A 19,493-nucleotide genomic window follows, 5' to 3' on the forward strand; every position below is an offset into this window, starting at 1 on the left:
TTTTTCTGAATAAGGACTTCAGGATTTTGTTCAGTATGAATAAATAAACCCTGGCTATTGTGCAATAATGTTGGCAGCCATTTTGAGTTTGGCCTAGCTCCTTTCCACTGCCTAGGTTGCCTCTCACCTCTAATCATCTGGTTTTACAGATTACCTATTTCCTAGATCCTTACTTCCTTCACAATTTACACTCCATAGTCTCCGCACCCCACTCTATTGTGTAGTCTTTTCTATCTAATCTATCGCCATCTTCATGGTATCTGAGTGGCTACATGTTTTATAGCTTTCTGTTCTCCAGGATATGGGGGGGGTTGTTTTGTTCCAGTGGGATTTCCTCCAGTCTTCTAACGTGAAAGAAAAAAGCTGGTTTCATATGCATCTGATGAAGTGAGCTGTAGCGCACGAAAGCTTATGCTCAAATAAATTGGTTAGTCTCTAAGGTGCCACAAGTACTCCTTTTCTTTTTGCGAATACAGACTAACACTGCTGTTACTCTGAAACCTGGTTTCATACAGGATGCTACAAGTTTATATTCATATATTAAAAAGTAAAGATTACAAATTACATTACAAATTACAAAACACATCTACTTACCATAAAGTGGTGCACTGTCACCATGACCCCCAAATGCCCCTAACTTCTCTTGCAATACCCCCTGTTCTCAGTAGCTACATACATGAGAGGGGTAGACTTGGAATAAGGAATTTCTTGGTATAAATTTGGATTAACCTGCATAATTCATATGTGGCTACACCATGCATTAGTAATGCTTCCATCTCTGTCTCATTCCTATAAAACATAAATATGGACCTGAACAGATAGGTAGATATGGACATACAGAGCACAGGCAGTTAACAAGCTAGGGGTAATGTAAGGTGCCTCTGAAACAATTCCTATATGAATCCTTCATTTAAAACGTGCTGTGTTTTCATGAAGTATTAGCTTTGGTTTCATCGTTACAGCTTTCTGGGGAAGGGGAAAAGGAAAATAACATATGAGGATCTTCTCTAAATTAGGATGATAGTTTCTTTTCAAAGACAAACTGTAACGAGTCATCACTACACATTTTTAGTCAGCCATTTACTGCAGGTATTGCTTAGGAATAGATAAAAGGCATTCTAGTGCTCAGCCCTTTTTCAGAGAGAGGGTTTGGTTTTTTTGTTGATGGCATAAGAGTGCCCCCTATTGGAGTTCAGAGAATGAAAATGCCCACTGAGACAGAAACATGGAAACAGATTATTTCTCACATTAAGTATAGAATATTGCAGACTTTTTATCCACCACAGTAGATGTTTTACAATATATTTTATATATAAGAAACCCAGAGAACATAGTAGGTGATAATTAGATAGCTGGTTTACATGAACATAGTATCACTTTTAAAATTTATTCACCTGATGTAGTCCCCAAGACACACAAAATGTTTCTCACTCTAATTAGCAGCAGAACGGTTTTAAGCATTAAGAGACATACGCAGGGGACCACAACAACACGAAGGGAACCACGATTCACTACTAAAACCTACTAGGGGATCTTCTGTTTGTTTGGGGACAGTAGGTAGACAGCAATAACAAATGTAAACATGCGTCATTTTGTGGCCTCAGAATCCCTCATTAATAAATTGTGCTAAGTACGTTTGTGACATCTGTCCAAGTATTTTTAAAACCACTGATTTAAAAATGAAACATCTACCAGCTGCTGTTTTTAATATCATTTTCTCTGCACAAGCTTCTAATATATTGCTGTCTAAAAAATGAAATCTGGGATATTATTAGTTCTGCCTCAGCTTTTTAAATAGAAAGTGAATGCAATTCTGGGCAGCCAGAAAACACAATGTGTGGAATATGGGGAAGGTGGAAGCAAAGGCTCAGGAAACCGTTTTTTTTTTTTTTTTTTTTTAAGGCATTGGCATGAATTACAAAAGATGATATACAATGGAACTGTATGTCATGAGCTGTAAAAGTACATCTGGAGACCCTTTCATCAGAGCCCCAGGTGTACAAATGGGTACAGTGAATTGGGGCAACTGCCCCGGGCCCCGTGCTTTGGGGAGTCCCGCTCTTCAAGAAAATCGTGAGGAGTGGACAGGGAGATGAGGCGAAAGGCAGGCGGGTGAGGAGGACCCCCCTACCAGAACCTCCCCCTCCCACCCAGGGCCTCCTGCTCCCCAGTGGGCCCTGCCGATCAGCACCTCCCACCAGCTGTGGATCAGCTGTTTAGCCGCTTTTGCAGCGTCAGGAGGTGCTGGGGGGGGGTCTGTGGGGAGCACCCCCTTAGGGACGGCCCTGCCTTTCATGGTTTATAATACAGTACAACAGTACATCTTGGTCAAACTCAAAAAACAGGTGGTGTTGCAGGATAGTTGTCCCATTAAAGGAAACTGGGCTTGGCTCTCCTGTTCCAGTCCAGGTGGATGATGAAGAGGGCAGGGTAGCACCAGGGGAATATAAGGGTATATCTACACTGCAATTAAAAACTCGCAGCTGTCCCGTGCCAGCTGACTCAGGTTTGTGGGGGTTGGGCTGCAGGGCTGTTTCATTGCAATGTGGACTTCCAGGCTCGGGCTGCAGCCCAAGCTCTGGGACCTTCCCACGGCACAGGGTCCTAGAGCCCAGGCTCCAGCCTGAGCCCGAACGTCTACACTTCAGTGAAACAGTGCCCAAGCCCAAGTCAGCTGGCACAGGCCAGCCACGGTTGTCTGATTGCAGGGTAGACATGCCAAATAAGGTCTTGTGAGCAAGAGACCAGGAGAGTCAGAGCAGATTGGAAGGGCAGGAGATAAGAGCTGCCAGAGACAGAAGGTAGTTCCTGGGAGAAGGCTGAAGGCAGGAGAGCAGCCAGAAGGTTTTGCTGACTGACATGTCTCAACCCAGAGGGCCAGTGCTGGAGAAGGCTGAAGGCAATAGCAGCAGAAGAGGGAGATTCCTGCTGGCTCTAAGTCAGAGAGATGGAGCCAATGGCCATAAGGGGCTGAAAGAAAGGGGAGCAGTGAAGGGGTTTACCCACTGACGTCTCTTTGGTGGAGAGCTGGACCCTGAAGAACAGTGAGGAGTGAAGCCAGGGGGAGTGAGGGGTGCTCCCAGCAGAGAGGCTGTGGGAGCTCCCGCTGGGAAGAACAGGATTGCACCCATGAAGGAAGGGCTGGGCTGTCCTGGCAGAGGGATGGAGATGTGGCTTATGGTGAGAACAAAGCTGGCTTTTTTAAGGACTAATTGCACTGGGGTGACGTGTTGTGAGACATTTGTGCTATGTTTTGTTAATACATGTTGATGGACTTGAGAACATGGTTGCATGGATTTTCTAGGGATCCAAGAGGGAAACTGAGGTGAGAGACCACATATGGGGCAGCCCCTAAGCCAGGAGGGGACACCTGGGAAGAGGCTTCATGTCTACAGAAGACATGTGGGAGACAAAAGCTAAAATTTTAAAAATATGGGTAGGTAAAGTTAGACTACTAAGGTGGTATTTTGGCACATAAGTGAATTGATTTTCACAAGTGCTGAGAACCCCACAGCTGCCATTTATTTTGCTTTACTATTAAGGATAAGAAACCTTTTATATTTAGTGGGAGCTGCTGGGTGCTCAGTATTTTTTAAAATAAGGCCATTTATTTAGGGTCCTCATTCTTGGCTCCCAGTCTCAAAAAGTTTAGCAAAAACTATGAAGAAAAAATGAGAATGCAGTCTTTCCCCTAGACACCATCTGTATGGGCTTTAATAGGAGCTGTGGGAAATCAGGCCACGTTTCTTTAGACGCCTAAATATGTATTTAGGTGCCCAATTTGAAAATTTTGGCATTAGAATGCAGCTTTTTGGAGTCTGAAGATTGAAAACAACTTGTCTATGTTGCAGCAAGGAAATGGGTAGAAGATAGAAAGGAAAGAGATGTGACTTCTGGTCATCTGGAAGTATATGGTGAAGAAGAAGATAAATCTGAGGAGGATGAAGAGGATCCATATACTTTTGCCGAGTTGGATGACAGTGTGTATGATATGATACTGGCCTCTGATGAGGAGAAAAGAAAGCAACACGGATCCTTTATTATAAACCGGCCACCAGCACCTGCCCCTCGTCCCTTGTGTTCCCCTAAAGAAGAGAACACTCCCTACATAGTACAAGGTAAGGTTTGTTTAAAGATATTTACTGACAGATAAGTTGTACTCCAGGTAGAGTTGTCTGTTGTGAATGATGAATATTAATTTTCTAAAAATTATCTTCTACTTGAGGCTGAGGTCCTTGGCTTATTAATAAACTTGAATCAACCTATTCTCTCTTTGAAACAAACTGAAAAAGTATCCAAGCTGTTGCTAATTTCAATTTTGCATCTAAGAGGATGCTGCTTTTTTTAAAAAAAACCTAATCAAAATTACTTAAAATAGTAACACAATATGAAAAATTACTCAGCCAAATACTCAGCTGGTGTAAATTAGTGGAGCTACACCAGTTTACACCACCTCAGGATCTGGTCCATTCTGTTCAGTGTGTCCTTCAAGCAGTTAACAAAGGGTGCAATATATTGCCCAAGTAACAATATTAAAAAAAAAAAAATCTTTCCTTTCCCCAACCCCAGCTTCAGAACTTTCTTTACTGTGGTTCTTCCCTTAAATCCCATTATTTTGAAATCCATTCTTTTAAAATGTGTTTCTACAGGTAAACAAATTGATACACTGAGTAGTAGTCTAAGTTTCATCTCTATTTTTTGTTGGTTTACATAATTCTCAATGAATATGCAATGATAATGGTAGTGTTCCTGAGGTTATTCCCATCTTGTTTTATGGTGCTATCCTTCATTGCTTTCCTTCTGGAATAATAAATTCATAGAATCCGAGGTCAGAAGGAACCATTGTGATTATCTAGTCTGACCTCCTGTTTAACACAGGGCCAGAACTTCCCCAAAATAATTCCTAAAGCCAATCTTTTAGAAAAACATCCAATCTTGATTTAAAAATTGTCATTGATGGAGAGTCCACCGCAACTCTTGGTAAATTAATCCAATGGTTAATTAGCCTTACTGTTAAAAATGTATGTCTTATTTTCAATGTCAATTTGTCTTGCTTCAACTTCCAGCCATTGCATCATATACCTTTGTCTGCTAGATTGAAGAGCTTATTATCAAATATTTGTTCCCAATGTAGATACTTATAGACTACAATCAAGTCACCCTTTAACTTTCTCCATTAAAATGCTGATTGGCTGCTTGCGCCCACTTTACCAAGTGATCCATATAGCTCTATATCAGTGACCCATCCTCTTCATTATTTGCCACTCCCCAATTTTTGTGTTGCCTGCAAACTTTATCAGTGATGATTTTATGTATTCTTCCAGGTCACTGATAAAAATGGTCAATAATGTGACACCAAGAATCAAGCCCTGTGGGACCCCACTAGAAACCAACCCTCTCAGTGATAATACCCCATTTGGAGTTACATTTTGAGACCTATCATTTAGCCAGCTTTTAACCCATTTAATGTATGCCCAGTTAATTTTTAATCTAAATGTACAATGCCAAATCAAACACCTTACAGAAATCTATGTATATACACTCTTACCTTTATCAGCACAAATTGTAAATCATCAATAAAAGACATCAAGTTAGTTTGACAGGATCTATTTTCTAGAAGCCCATGCTGATTGGTATTAATTACATTATCCTCCTTTAATTCTTTATTAATCAAAAGTCCTGTATCAGCTGCTCCATTGCCTGGGATTGATGTCAGAGTGACAGGCCTATAATTACGTGGGTCATCCTGTTTACCCTTTTTAAATATTGGCACAACATTAGCTCTCTTCCTGTCTTCTGTAACTTCCCCAGTGCTCTAAGAGTAATTGAAAATCAACATTAACAGTTCAGCAAGTTCCTCAGCCAGCTTCTTGAAAACTCTTGGAGGCAAGTTATCCGAAACTGCTGATTTAAAATTCTGTCCATTCTTTTTTCATTTATCACAAATCATCAGTAAACTGTGTTGAACTCAGGGGAAGAAGATGTGGAAAAGAGCATTTAGGAACTGCTGTTTCAGTATCTATGATTAAACATTTCTGTATCCTGACCACACACCACATTTCCTTTCCTAGCAATCTTATTGTGACATTAAATTAGCATTTTGAAATAAAGTATCTTAAAGGTTTTTGTGTGCACAAATTGTCATTATGATAGCTAATGAGTAAATCTCAAAGATATAGAAGCTCATTTTGGTAGAAATAATTACACATAAATTAGGATGTGTATCTGAACTTTATCAAAGTGATCTGAAATTCCTGCTTCTGAAAAATTGTTTTGGAAATCTCCTGGGAGCAGGCGTTCTGGTGAGATGTCTAGTACTTCCTGCTTTTATTCTGTCAGAAATACCATGAGAACAGTGTTTCCTCTTCTGTTTGAATTACTTGAAAAAGAAAAAAAATCAGTTAAAGTTATCCTCATTTATTTTATTTTTTTAATTAAACAAAAGTCATACCAAGTTCAGTTTGAGTTTTGGGCCAAAGTTTGGGCAGGTTCTTAATTTATCCAAATCAGTTCATCTATCTGTAACTATTACAGAAAACGTAATTCCACAATTGAAAAGCTCCTTTCTTCAGTTCAGTTTTATGTAAATAAGGATGATACTGAAATATAATATTGGAGTTTAAACTATGCTGAAGGGATGGAAATGAAAGAGAAAATGTATACAGAAATGTGATAGGTGTTTGGTTAGGATGGGGATAAAACTCTGTCTCTAAAAAACAGAGTTACCTCAGGTGTTTGTACTCATTACAGACAAAGCCAAAAGAAAGAGACATTGGTAAGAAGTGGAGTGTCAAATGTGCTGGAAGTGTAGTTTGTTTTGTTTGGGATTTATGATTTGATTATTAATACACAGACATTTTAATTTTACTGTGGGTAGTTTGGCATATGGTATTTTGCTGGCCTTTAAGTGTTTGTCTCCTAAGATTTCCACAGAACTCTTAAGTGCTATGTAAAGAAAAGCCATTTTGCTACACTGAATATTCTGTATCTGCACCACATTCGCCAAAAGGATCTTTTCTTTTACAGAGCTATTACGAATGGTTGTTGGTATCCTTAACCTCAGCGGTTTCCCTCTAGGTTTCTCAGAATTTAGCTGGATGTAAAAGAATTGCACTAATTTCCTAGAAAGTCATCACTTAATTAGAAAACTAATTTTCTTCCATCTTGTATTCTCTGAGAGAGGACTTGGAAGATAAGATTCTTGTGGTATGTTTCATTTAAATTCCCCATTCTCTTTATTAAGGACATAACCTTACATTTATCCAATAATGGGAAGAAAACCATAACAAATGTCATGCCTTTCTTAAAGGCAGGGCTGGTAGCACCACCTCTTATTAAGGTTATCCAACATTTTCCATTATAAGACCCTGATTTCAGTTCCTTATAACTTGGCCAAACTTTAAAAACTTTAACCATTTGAGATGACCTTTTCTGTGCTGGGTGTCTGCCTCAAGCTGCATATTTTTAAAAAAATTCAGCCAAAATGGTTCAGCTGTTTTGGAAAATGAAGATGGGGAAAAAATACATTGTTTTGCCCATGTTGAAAGAGAGTTCTTTGAAATGCTATAGTGCCCCCATGCTGTGAAGTAGGGACTGACTGACTAGCATCTAGTTAGTGAAGAGAAGGAATTCTGATTCATCTGATTCAAATGCAGAGAGGACAAAAACTGGATCTTTAGGAAAGGAAAGGAGTAGATTGGGACCAGGAGTCTTGTGAGCCTGGGACTGGAGGAGGGAGAGAAATTGTGACTGTGAGTTGGAAGGGGGAGGATTGGGACTGGCTGGGCAAGGAGAATGCGACTGGGAGCCATGTGGGGAACAACTGCTATCAGTTGCTCTGTTAGCTATAATGGCAGAGGTTTGTGTGATGGATTAAATGGTTCCAACCCTGCTGATGAACAGCAATGTGGGTATCAATATGATGTCACAAGATGGAATTTGTTTTGTCAGTTGGTTTTTTAAAAAAAACAAACCTCAAAGCTGTGTTAAAAGAACATTATTAATGTTGCAAATTCAAGCCCTCAAAAGTTAGGAAATGCCAGAATTAAGGTTGTCTGTACAACCTTAATTTGGCCCCCTTGTCCATATGCATCAATTACACGATCACATTTTTTTCCCACGGGACCCCTGGGTGATTCAGTCCACAGGCCTATTTGACCCTGCTCTTGGGATAAATCAAGATTGAGTAGTGTTGTCTGTAGGACCTTTGCATCATTAGTTGCAGCAAAATGGAAGAGCTATGCTGAATAAGACATGGGATTGTAGTAATAGAAGGGACGGTCTCATGTTTAACACAGTTGAATGCTGCTCTGAAGAGTTGGATTCTATCCCTGTTTCTGACACAGAGTTTCTGTGTGGTGCTGAGCAAGTCACTTAAACCAGACTATTCACAGGTAGTCACTAATTGTGTGTTCCTCTTTTTCTAACCCAACTTGAGATCATGGGGCCTGATCTTCAGAAGTACTGAGTGCTCACATTTACAACAGAAGTAACTGGGAGCTGTGCTCTGAATGTATAAAGTGCTATGTAATGCTAGATACTCTGAAAAATTGGTTCCTCGTGTCTCAAATTGACATTCAAAATCAGTGGATAATTTTGACCTTAATCTCTGTGCCTCAGTTTCCCATCTGTAAAATGGGAATAACACCACAGTTTACCTCACAGGGGTGTTGCATGGGCAAGCTTAATTACAGCATCCCCTAACTTCTGAGTGCTTGATTTGGAAAGAATAATGAGGTTGCAATGTATTTTTTGTGTGAAATTTACTAGGTAGACCACTTTGGAAAACTTTAGCTAAACGATGTTATTTAAATGTAAAGTATTATCGCCAAGGCCCTGATCCTGTATTGTGGACTGGACAGGTGTAGCCCAATGGTGAGTGTGGGTTAGTGGGGGCTCGTCCAGGATTCTGAATTGTTGTGGCCTTCAGATGCTCAGGGTGACCATCCCCTGTCAACAGGAAGTAGGTAACCTACTGGTCAGTGTGTGTTCTCCTCTTCTATAGCGCATCCAGAGAGGATACAAGTCTGTCATTGCTACCACTTACAGAGTCTGCTTCTTAAGATCAAACAGTAGAGATGCATGCTATTAGCTTAGGCGAGCCCCTCACATTCAGTCCTGATGCCAGCCAAGAGGGAGGCCATTCCACAAATAGATCCTTCTTGAAGTCAGTAGCATTCCATGTAGGCAAAGGTTTATTCAGGGCCCAGTTTCTGTTTACGGTGCTCACTCATTGAGAAATGATCAAATAGCATATACCGCCATTTATGTCCCTGCAAGTACAGCCTGAACTCCAGACTTTAAAACTGTCTGATGACGCGCTGCCTGCTGGGCACTTTGGCCAGTCTAAAACGCAGGGCTTGATTTCATAGAGTTTCTCGTGGCCAGGTTTGAGTTCTTGTGACAAGGTACTATGTGTAGCACCCCAGTCACCTGCTTCAGCACTGGGAAGAGTGCAGGGTTAATTGAAGCCAATTATACACTTTCTGTTGTGGAATTGTGCACACCTAGTTGATGATCTCTGGGCTAATGAGGTAATTGGATGGAACAGGAAGCAAGGGGAAGCTCAGAAGGGGCACTCAGAGGGTGAGCCTGGGCTGAGGAGTGAAGGTGTTGTGGAAGCCTCCTCTTGCTGTAAGCCTGCTTTACACTCTGTTACTTTGTAAAAAAAGAATAAATACACACCGTGGTGAAAGATAATAACCTGGTGTGTGTTTGGGCCCATGCGAGCACACAAACTGACCAGGCAGTGAAGTACACCACGTAGTGACAGAGGCGCCCAGTGACAGCTCTTATTTTCAAGAAATACATTAAATTCTGCGACCTTTGGGCTCACAGAAGAACCCATGCTCAAAGTCACTTGGTCTTGTCCACCCCTTTCTCACCCCACCCCAGCCTTGGTCCACCGTGTCTCTAGATTTCCTTGTGGAGCTGCCCTGCTCTCATGGGTGCATGGTGATACTAGTCATGGTCGACCTCCTGATCAAGATGGTACAATTTGTTTCTTGCCACAAAATCTCTACTCTCCAGGAAACAGTGTGCCTCTTTTCTAGTTCCACAGTCTGCCAACCAGTAGCGTATCAGACCGAGGACCACACTTCATCTCCCACTTTTGGTGTGAATTTTTTAGTTCCTTAGCGTGGAGCCCCCTCAGGCTAACGGGCAGATGGAATGGGTCAGTCAGGTTCTGGAGCAGTATCCCCATTGTTCCCTGAACTACCAACAAGGTGACCCTATGAGGACTTTGCCTACAATAATTCAACCCAGGCCTCAACACGATAGAGCCTGTTCTACGTCAGTTATGGCTTCTATCCACGCTTTCACTGAGCCTTACCCACAGGTTTCCCCGTACCTGCAGCCATATTAAAAAAGCATAACTTTAGAAGCAGCCAGAAACAAGGTTGTGACTCACTGGACTGGAGAAATATGTGACTAACCAGCTTTCCATAGATCACCAACAAGTGCTCTGCAGACCACAATTTGGGATTTGTTGATTTAGAGGCAATTAACATAGGAACCCATGATACCATTTATACACAGCCACTTTTCAGAGTAGGACTACGCTTTGAAGGATGATGGTCAGATGTTCAGATGGTGTAAATTGGCATCGTTCCATTGACTTCCACAGAACTGTGATAACACATACAAGTTGAGTATCTCGGCCCTGTGTCTCGCAGCAGATGAAAGTAAAGAGATCTGTAATTTAATGTTTTTATGACCCTTCAGCTCGGAGATTCCCCTCATTATTTTTTAAAATCGTTATGAGTTCTAATCAGGTTTCTCTTAATTTCATGTAATTTTTTGCCAGATTATACTGAACATGTGAACTTCTATACTGAACACTCCACTAAACATACTCCATCTTTAATAAACAGTTGAGTGTATCCCTGCTTGTTGTTTAGGGCACACCAGTGTAAATATTCTGTCTTTATATGAAAAGTTCATCAAAAGATGAAGCTGCAGAGTGGTGCCAAATAGCGCTTTGTCCAGATGGTGCGCATTCCCTGTGTGCTCCCTCTCCGTTCCTTAAATTCTTAATATTCCTTACCAGGTTATTTCAATATGTTTCCAGCTATGTGCTGTCAAAACAGTTGTTAAATAAATGTATTAAGGGATTTTGTTTTTATTTTACAGTGAAATTACAATGCTCATTATATGTGCCAGATTAACAGCCCTGGAACCCAATTTTCTCAATTTATCCTCACAACAGGTGCAAGCTTTCCCACAATGCCCAGCAATGTGCCCCAACTCAGACTTTTGAGGACTGCCTCAAGGGTTGAGGGGATACATTAAGTATCCCTCATTGAGCAGTCACTTGCCTCCTTGCTGAACCGACCAATGAGGGTGCTAATTGTCATCAGTGTCGTTTGTTATGTGGACACCTGGTCCAGCAGGAACTAGAATGAAGCCACAAACTTGTTTCATTTGTGTCTTTAAAGAGCTCTCAGGGGGCAAAGGCTTTTACTATTCTACTTCACCCAACCAGTGACATGCTGTAGTCTGTGTCTCATTACATATCCCTGGAGCCATACAGTCCCCCCAAGTACATGAAAACATTTTAGCATCTAAAAGTGGCTGTCCCTGGGACAAATTTCAAGCCAAAAAGTCAGAAGAGGAACAATATTCCAACGTCTATTCCAGAATAGAGTACAAGTTGCACTCCAGCATCTCATCAAAACCAAATGAATTTGCACCACATGCAGCAACCGGTGGTTGGGTTTTCGGGGAACAGGAATATTCCATATAAGGAATAGGCAGTGTTTACCCAAATGCTGTAAAAATCCCTCATTTCCAGCACCTCAGAGACTCAAGAAACAACAGATTTCTTGTAACTATAGCAATCAGTTCCAGTGTGAGAGATCTCTATTATACTAAGCACTGAGATTGTTTAATGCTCTAGTAGTTTTACTGGCTAGAATGGGGATTTTTTATTCTGCTTGTAAACTGGTATGCTAACTTTATTGGCTAGATTGGTAAACTAAGATTAGATTTTAGATGAGCAAACTTTGGGGCATTAAGAAATCTACTGAAAAGGTGCAATGGGAGGAAACATTTTTAGGATGCACTACTGTGATTGAAAGCTGAGGAATCCATTGGAGGCAAAAAAGGGTGCAGTTTCATCAGTCCTCTGGGGAAAAAATACTACTTTGTATTAAATAATTAAATATTAATTAGGCTAGAGAGAGAAAGACACATAACCTGTGGATAAGGCACTTGCCTGAGAGGTGGGAGACCCCTGTTCAAGTCCTTTGCCTCATCAAGCATAGTGGGGAATGGCCATTTTGGGTAGAGTTAGACATGCTCCAAGCACCCTTAGTGGATTGAGTCCCAGAAGTGAGATAGGCAAGGGGAAGGCCTATCTTGACTAAGTTTGAAGATCGTGCTGGCATTTAAATATTCAGACGTCTGCCTCAGGCAGTCAGGTGCATGTCCAGAGGTGAAAACTTAGGTGCCCAGGGAACTTTTACAGTGGAAATTTAGGCACGGAGTGAATTTGAGCATCTACTGAGTTAAACAGCAGACAAGAGGGAGCTTTGTGAATTGCAATAGCATCTAAATTGGGGACATATGCACCTAAATCTGGGGGTGCAAGTTCCTAAGTCCTTTTGTGGATCTGGGACTAATAGATTCATATCCCAAATAAGACATAATTTTGTTTTCTTTCTGATCCATCTGCAAGTACTGTGTGCCTTTAACTATCTCTCAGCAGAAGTGACCACATGCTAGCAATAATATTTGTGGAGAGGAATAGGAGTAATTTGAAACTAGGAATTGCTGAAACTTCCTATTTTCTCACTTTTTGAACTGCTCTGGTGGGCGTGATGAGGTGTGTACTCCACACAGGCTCTGAAGGGGTTAATGTGGGCCTGAGAGGCCAAATAACATACCTGACAGCACCTCAGAGAGAGAGAGAGAGGGGCTTAATGGATGACCAAAGCCCAACTGGGATGGGGCTGGGTGGTGATTATAAAGGTAGGAAGTTTGTAGCACAAAGAGGCTTAGGGGATTTGGATAGATGTGGCTGGTTCTCTTGCTGGGGGTGAAGTGGAAAGCTGGTCAGGCTAAACTGCTGGTTGGGGAGAGATGGAAGTGATAACAAATGATACTCAAACCAGGCTAGAAAATGTGCATAGGGAAAGCATTGAGGAAGACTGGTTGAAAACAAGGAAAAAGAAAAGGATAGATTCTTTAGAACCAGCAGAAAGAACTGCAAGTGGGAAGGCAGGAATGGGACATGGGAGAACATTATATAACAGTAAAATCCCAAGATAAAGATAGGGTATGTCAATCACCTGATGATTGCTGAATGGTTCAAAAAAAAGTGTTGGAGATATAGTAAGATCTGGGAAACTACCTCATAGAGTCTTATTAGTGGAATGCAAAAACAAAGAACAAATAGGACAGCTCCTTAAGACAAAGGTGCTAAGAAAGCTAAAAATGAAGAGTTAGCTACCTGGATTCCTAACTGAAACAAACAGGGTAGATGCGACAGGAGTCAAAGATTTGGTCACTTAGCAAATAATTGCAAAGGGAAATTAATATGCAGCAAGTGTGGAGGAGACCATTCACATGATAATTATGAGGAAGGGACAGAACAAAAATGTTGTAACTGTGAAGGAAAACACAGCTCAGCATATGGAGAAAGTACCGAGGCAAAGCAAGCTATAGGAATATAAAAAACAAAATCATTAACATCTCATATGCAGAAGCTGCTAGGAGACACCTGGAGAGAAAAATAATACCCAGTTGGGGGTAGGGATTACCAAGCAACAAAATACTGAGAAGAAAGTAATGAGTGACACTGGGGCAAAAGGAGATGATATACTACTTATAGAAAAAGAAATTGCATCTGTGACTGAAGGCATACGTGGTACTTCTTTCAGACAGGAAAGAAAACAGAGAAAATGAGACTTATAGTTAAAGCTGCTGAAAAGTAACTATGAACTACCAATTTATCAGAGGAACATCTCCCATACTTTCCTAAGTGAAGGAAGTATTGAAGGTTACAAGAATGGGGGTAACTATTTTTATCTGGAATGCACACAGTCTTATCACACATGGGCAGGAATTAAAGAAATGTTATTGATATGAAAACAAAGCCTGATGTACCATGCATAAAAGAGACTTGGCAAATAGAAAAACTAGACTAAAAAAATCCAAGATTTGGCATATATAGACATGCTAGAGAAATAGGAAAGGGTGGGGGTGTGTACACCTTTGTTAAGGAGAATCTAAACTACCTTGATTTAGAGTTAAAAAGTTAAATATCAAGTATAATGCTGTTGAGATACTGATACAAAACAGCTCTGCATCTCTCAAACTACATAATGTTTATAACCCCTGCAGAAAGCTAGACTATAGAACTGAAAGAATTAACTGCGGATGTTACATGCCCATGTATTATCTGCAGTGATCTGAACAATCCCAACAGATTGTGGGAAAGTTGGAAAAATTATAAGAATGGAAAATGTCCTAGAGCAATTTTTTGAAGATAATAATTTAGTAATATTACATGGTGGAAGACCTACCAGGTTCACTGCAGCAGACTGAAGCCTTTCTTGCCAAGACCTGGGAATAGTTTCTAGTAACATAGCAAGCAAATGCATCTAGGAAATTTACAGAGAGGATGAAATGGGTAGTGACCAGTTCCTGACTTTCATTAGATATCCAGGAAAAGGAAATACAAAGACAAGACTAATACCTCCACTTGAAACCTAAAAAAATCAAATTGGAAACTATTTAACATGAGGAACACGTGGGCATGCAGTGTATCAGTGAGGATACTGAGGAATTCTGTAGTAATATTACTAAGGAAATTATAAAGACAGCCAGCCTAGCTATTCCTAGGATACCAACCTTTATAAAAGATAGAAAAGCGTACTGTGGTGGAACAAGGAATGTTTACAGTTAATTAAGGAAAGGAACAAGGCATATAAGAAGCAAAAGCTACACTAAATGGTGAGGACTTAATGACGTATTAAAAAAAGTAAGGTACTTGCACATAGAGCTATAAAAAGGGTGAAAAGAAAAAGCTGGAGGAAATCTGCAGGAAAGTAAAGTAAAGATATCAATACATCAGAGGTACACAAACAATTTCAGAAAATGAATGGAATAAGAATAAGAGCAACACGAAGCCTTGCAGTGGAAGGCCATAGAGTAATAAGCTCCAACAAAGAAAAAGCAGAAATTTTGGCCACCATGTTTCAAAAAGTCAGTAATGATGAGGCTCAGGGGATAGAAATTAGGGAAAGGAAAAGAACGTTCCTTAATGATAATTATGACATAATGAATAGGTGGGAGGAAGATGTCAATCTTATTTTAAATGAAAAATTCCATATTCAGGACCTCCAAAAAGTGATGAAAAGGAGCAAAAGCACCACACGAGGCAAGGACAAAATAAGCTTTGAAATGCTCAAATACTTCATACTAGGTGATGAAAGCCTGAGGATAATACTAAAATTAAACAATAGCATATAGAGGAAAGGGAAATATCTAGGGGCTGGAAACATGTGATTATTGTCCCAGTGAAGAAACCAAGCAACATGCACTTTGGGTCTGAGGCATACAGACCAATTAACCTCGCAGCATATTTAGGTACAACTATGAAAAAGATGATGACAGACAGATTAGTAATATACCTAGAAAGAAATAGACTCATAGATGGAACACAAAGTGCGTTCAGAAGAAGTAGGAGTGTGACTGACCACATTGTACTGATAGAGACAGAAACACATAAAAGCTTGAAAACCAGTGAGTACATTGGAACCTTCTTGGACATAGAAAAAGCCTACAATGAAGAGAGGGACTTTGTAAAAAGTGGCAACTATGGGTAATGTAGGAAGAATGTATAGATAAGAGATTTTCTAAGCAAAAGAATATAAAAGTCCAGATACCAAAGGCCTTTTCCACCATATATTCCATTACAAATGGAACTCCACAGGGGAGTGTCATTAGCCTAACCCTTATTAAAATCGTAATAAATGACCTATCAAAGGAGATGAGTGCAGGAATAGGCATTACATTATTTTCTGAAGACTGTGCCATATGGATCAAAAGCAGAAATCTTGAAAATGCCACCAAAAGAATCAACGATGCACTTCAGAGTAGTTTAGAATGGGGAAACAGGTGGGGTTTCAAGTTCTCCATTGATAAAACTAAAGGAATGATCTTCACAACTTGGATTGGAAGATTCAAAAAGAGGTAACATTATATTATATATATGACCAGCAGATAAGTATAGTGGAAAAATTTCTTAGGTGTGATATTTGATAGGGACCATATTACAAATATTATAGATAAGTCCAAAGGGGAGAATCAACTTACTTAAAAGTATATCTGGAACCTCCAGGGGAGCAGATTAAAAAAAACAGTGATAGTGCTAAACAGAGTTCTAAACAGACCTAATATTGAGTATGGCTACCAGGCCTTCAGGTCAGCATCAAAAACAAATCTGAGAAAACTAGACAGTATCCAAGCACAGGCATTGGGTATAGCATGTGGTGTCTTCATTACTACACTTGTGTGTGAAATGCAGGTAACAGAGAGAAATGCCTGTCAATGCCCCTCTGCCATGTACATTGGCCAAACAAGATAGTCTCTACACAAAAGAATAAATGGACACAAATCAGATGTCAAGAATTATAACATTCAAAAACCAGATGGAGAACACTTCAACCTCCCTGGACACTGAATTACAGACTTAAAAGTGGCAATTCTTCAACAAAAAAACTTCAAAAACAGACTCCAACGAGAAACTGCAGAAGTGGAATTAATTTGCAAACTGGACACCATCAAATTAGGCCAATAAAGACTGGGAGTGGATGAGTCATTACACAAACTAAAAACTATTTCCCCATGCTAATTTTCTCCCGACTGTTACTCACACCTTCTTGTCAACTGTTTGAAATGGGTCACCCTGATTACCACTACAGAAGTGATTTTTCCTCCTGCTGATAATAGCCCACTTTAATTGATTTGTCTTGTTAGAATTGGTAAGGCAACCCCCATCTTTTCATGTACTCTCTGTGTGTATATATATCTTCCTACTGTATTTTCCACTCCATGCATCTAATGAAGTGGGTTTTAGCCCAAAAAGCTTATGCCCAAATAAATTTTTTAGTCTCTAAGGTGCCACAAGTACTCCTCGTTGTTTTTACTCTTAGAATGAAGATCCTAGACTTAAGCTTTTGGTCTAAAGCATTAGATGATAGTGAAGATAACTCTACACTAATATGTACTGTTGGGGATTGACTGGAGACTGGGTAGGACAAAAACTCAAAATTCCTCATGTAAGTAGTGTAAAGAAGTGGGTAAAGGATGTCAATGAAAAGAAGGGCTTAAGAAAGGTCAAACTCTATAGCAAAGGGAAAATACCCAATCACTGGAAATCCATCCCCCCCAATATAGAAATGGAGTTATATAATAAACAAAGGAGAAGAATGATAAATGTACAAGATTTAGCAAATCAGTGCATCTGTGATACATGGAGACACTATTGTCAAATGTATACTGACAGCTCCAAAGAAGAAGGAATGGGTAGAGCAGGAGCAGCTTTCTGTGTGCCTGTCTTTGGAGTCACGAAAGAGGTAGGGCTAGCTAATTTCATCTGTCTTTATGGCTGAGCTAACAGTGAATGGCAGTCATAGACTCAGGAAGTGAGTCTGCTGCTCCACAAACTCAAGAAGAAGAAGTAGTAGTAGTAGTAAGGGCTGAAGGAGAGAGTCTGCAGTCAGTCTCGGGGGGGGCGGGGGGAAGGGGATAGAAGAAATAAAATGTAGTCCAGAGAGACAGGGAGTAGACCTTGGCTGCTAGCTGCAGGGTCCATGAACGGAAACCCAGAGTAGAGGTTCCGCTACCAGCCACCAAGGAAGATGTGGTGAAACCCCCTGAGGTAGGAGGTGTAATGACCATGGAGCCCAGAGATAGGCAGATCTGCTCTACAGTCATTGGATTAATGATGGGTTGGATTCTGTTATCCCGGAGGGGATTGACTAAAGCATGACCTGGCCAGAGGACCAAGTTGCAAAAAGAGAGACCACCAAAGTGACCATTGGCAGGGGGTGCCATATGGAAAGACAGCCACTACACCACTTCTGGCCACAAGGAGGTGCTCCTGCAGTGACTAAACCCCTTTACAGAGGGGAACATATGACCTGATCATCCCCCAGCGAAGTTATTGAAAAGACTCCCACTGACTTCAACAGACTTTGGTTCAAGCCCATACTGCGTAAGGGATTTTGCCGTTACTGTTTGTCCTTTTGGAGTGCCACACTCCCTTTTTCTGCAGCACGCACAGAAGATGAGCATGGTGTGCACACACACAAATACCCTACTCATGACAGGAGAATGAGACTTTTTTATTTTGCTAAAATTTATTTTCTTGATATATGTGTTGACACAATGGGAGGAAATTACATCTAATCTTCTGCAAAAATGTGCCATGCACCAGACAGGAGATTTCAGTCCACTGTGTTTTATTGCAGTTTTTCAGACACTAGCAATGAAGAAGCTATAGCTGTAGATATACATAGAATAATGTTCAAAGCAAATTCATACAGTATCACTTCTCTCCGTGCAACAAAAATGGGACTCCAAAGCCTAATAAATGTATCCAAAGTTTTAGACTTAGTTAATTGTTCCATTTTCATAATGAACCTAATATTCCTGAGATGCACTGTGAGAGGTCTTCCAACTTCTAGCATATGTTTACCTACTAATAGAAGCTGCAGAGCAAGAGTTCTTGGGGTGGTTTCTTGCCTAGCAAGTAATTAGCACCCAGCAATTTAATGTCACATTCAAATAATTAATCAATCCACTTGACTGTTTTCCCCAGCATTCTCTTATTGCTGGGTTTTCCAGCAATAAGAGAATGCTGGGGAAAACATTCAAGTGAATTGATTAATTAATAGAATTAAACATAACAGTCAGTATAACTCATGACCCCTAACTGTGTCAACCCTCATTCTTCCATATTTCCTGCTTGCTGTCCTCTGTTTACTGACATCCCTTGCTGTATTTTGTCTAATTTAGATTTTAATCTCTCCCAAGTAAGAGACTTGTCAGTTTTATTTTTCTAAATGCCATGCACACCTGGGATGATCTTTAAGTAATAAAATAATTACACTAAGTAAAGCTAGAAATAATTCCGTACATACATCTATCAATGCTCCATAACACTGATTTGTAACCTACCCCTTCTATTTCATTCTTGGCCTTCTCTTGATCAGATGCAGTCATTGTAGTTAATTGTGTGATTGTTTTATGATGTGACCAGATATTGAGTAAGGATAAGTTTGAAACTAACAAACTTATCCTGATTGGTGACCTAGTTAAGATGTGAACGTTGATATTAAGAAGTAAAATCTTGGTGCATAAATTAACTCATGCTATCATTTAGCCCTGTATCCCAGTGTAGAATTTTTAAAAAATTTTGTGATTAGTAATTGTCAATGTTTCTTAAGCAATGCAGTTCTTGTTATAGGTAGCCTGCTAAG

General features: G+C 40.2%; 1 protein-coding gene across 1 annotated transcript in view; it reads left to right on the forward strand.

Annotated features, from left to right (window-relative positions):
• BANK1 (B cell scaffold protein with ankyrin repeats 1) overlaps positions 1-19,493 on the forward strand; it is a 277,328-nt gene that overhangs the window by 222,942 nt on the left and 34,893 nt on the right. Inside the window, exon 11 of the mRNA XM_074950677.1 lies at positions 3,852-4,118. Coding sequence (XP_074806778.1) covers positions 3,852-4,118 — 267 coding nt within the window. The remainder of the gene's footprint in view (positions 1-3,851; positions 4,119-19,493) is intronic.

The sequence above is a fragment of the Natator depressus genome, chromosome 4, assembly GCF_965152275.1.
Source record: "Natator depressus isolate rNatDep1 chromosome 4, rNatDep2.hap1, whole genome shotgun sequence".
NCBI lineage: Eukaryota > Metazoa > Chordata > Testudines > Cheloniidae > Natator > Natator depressus.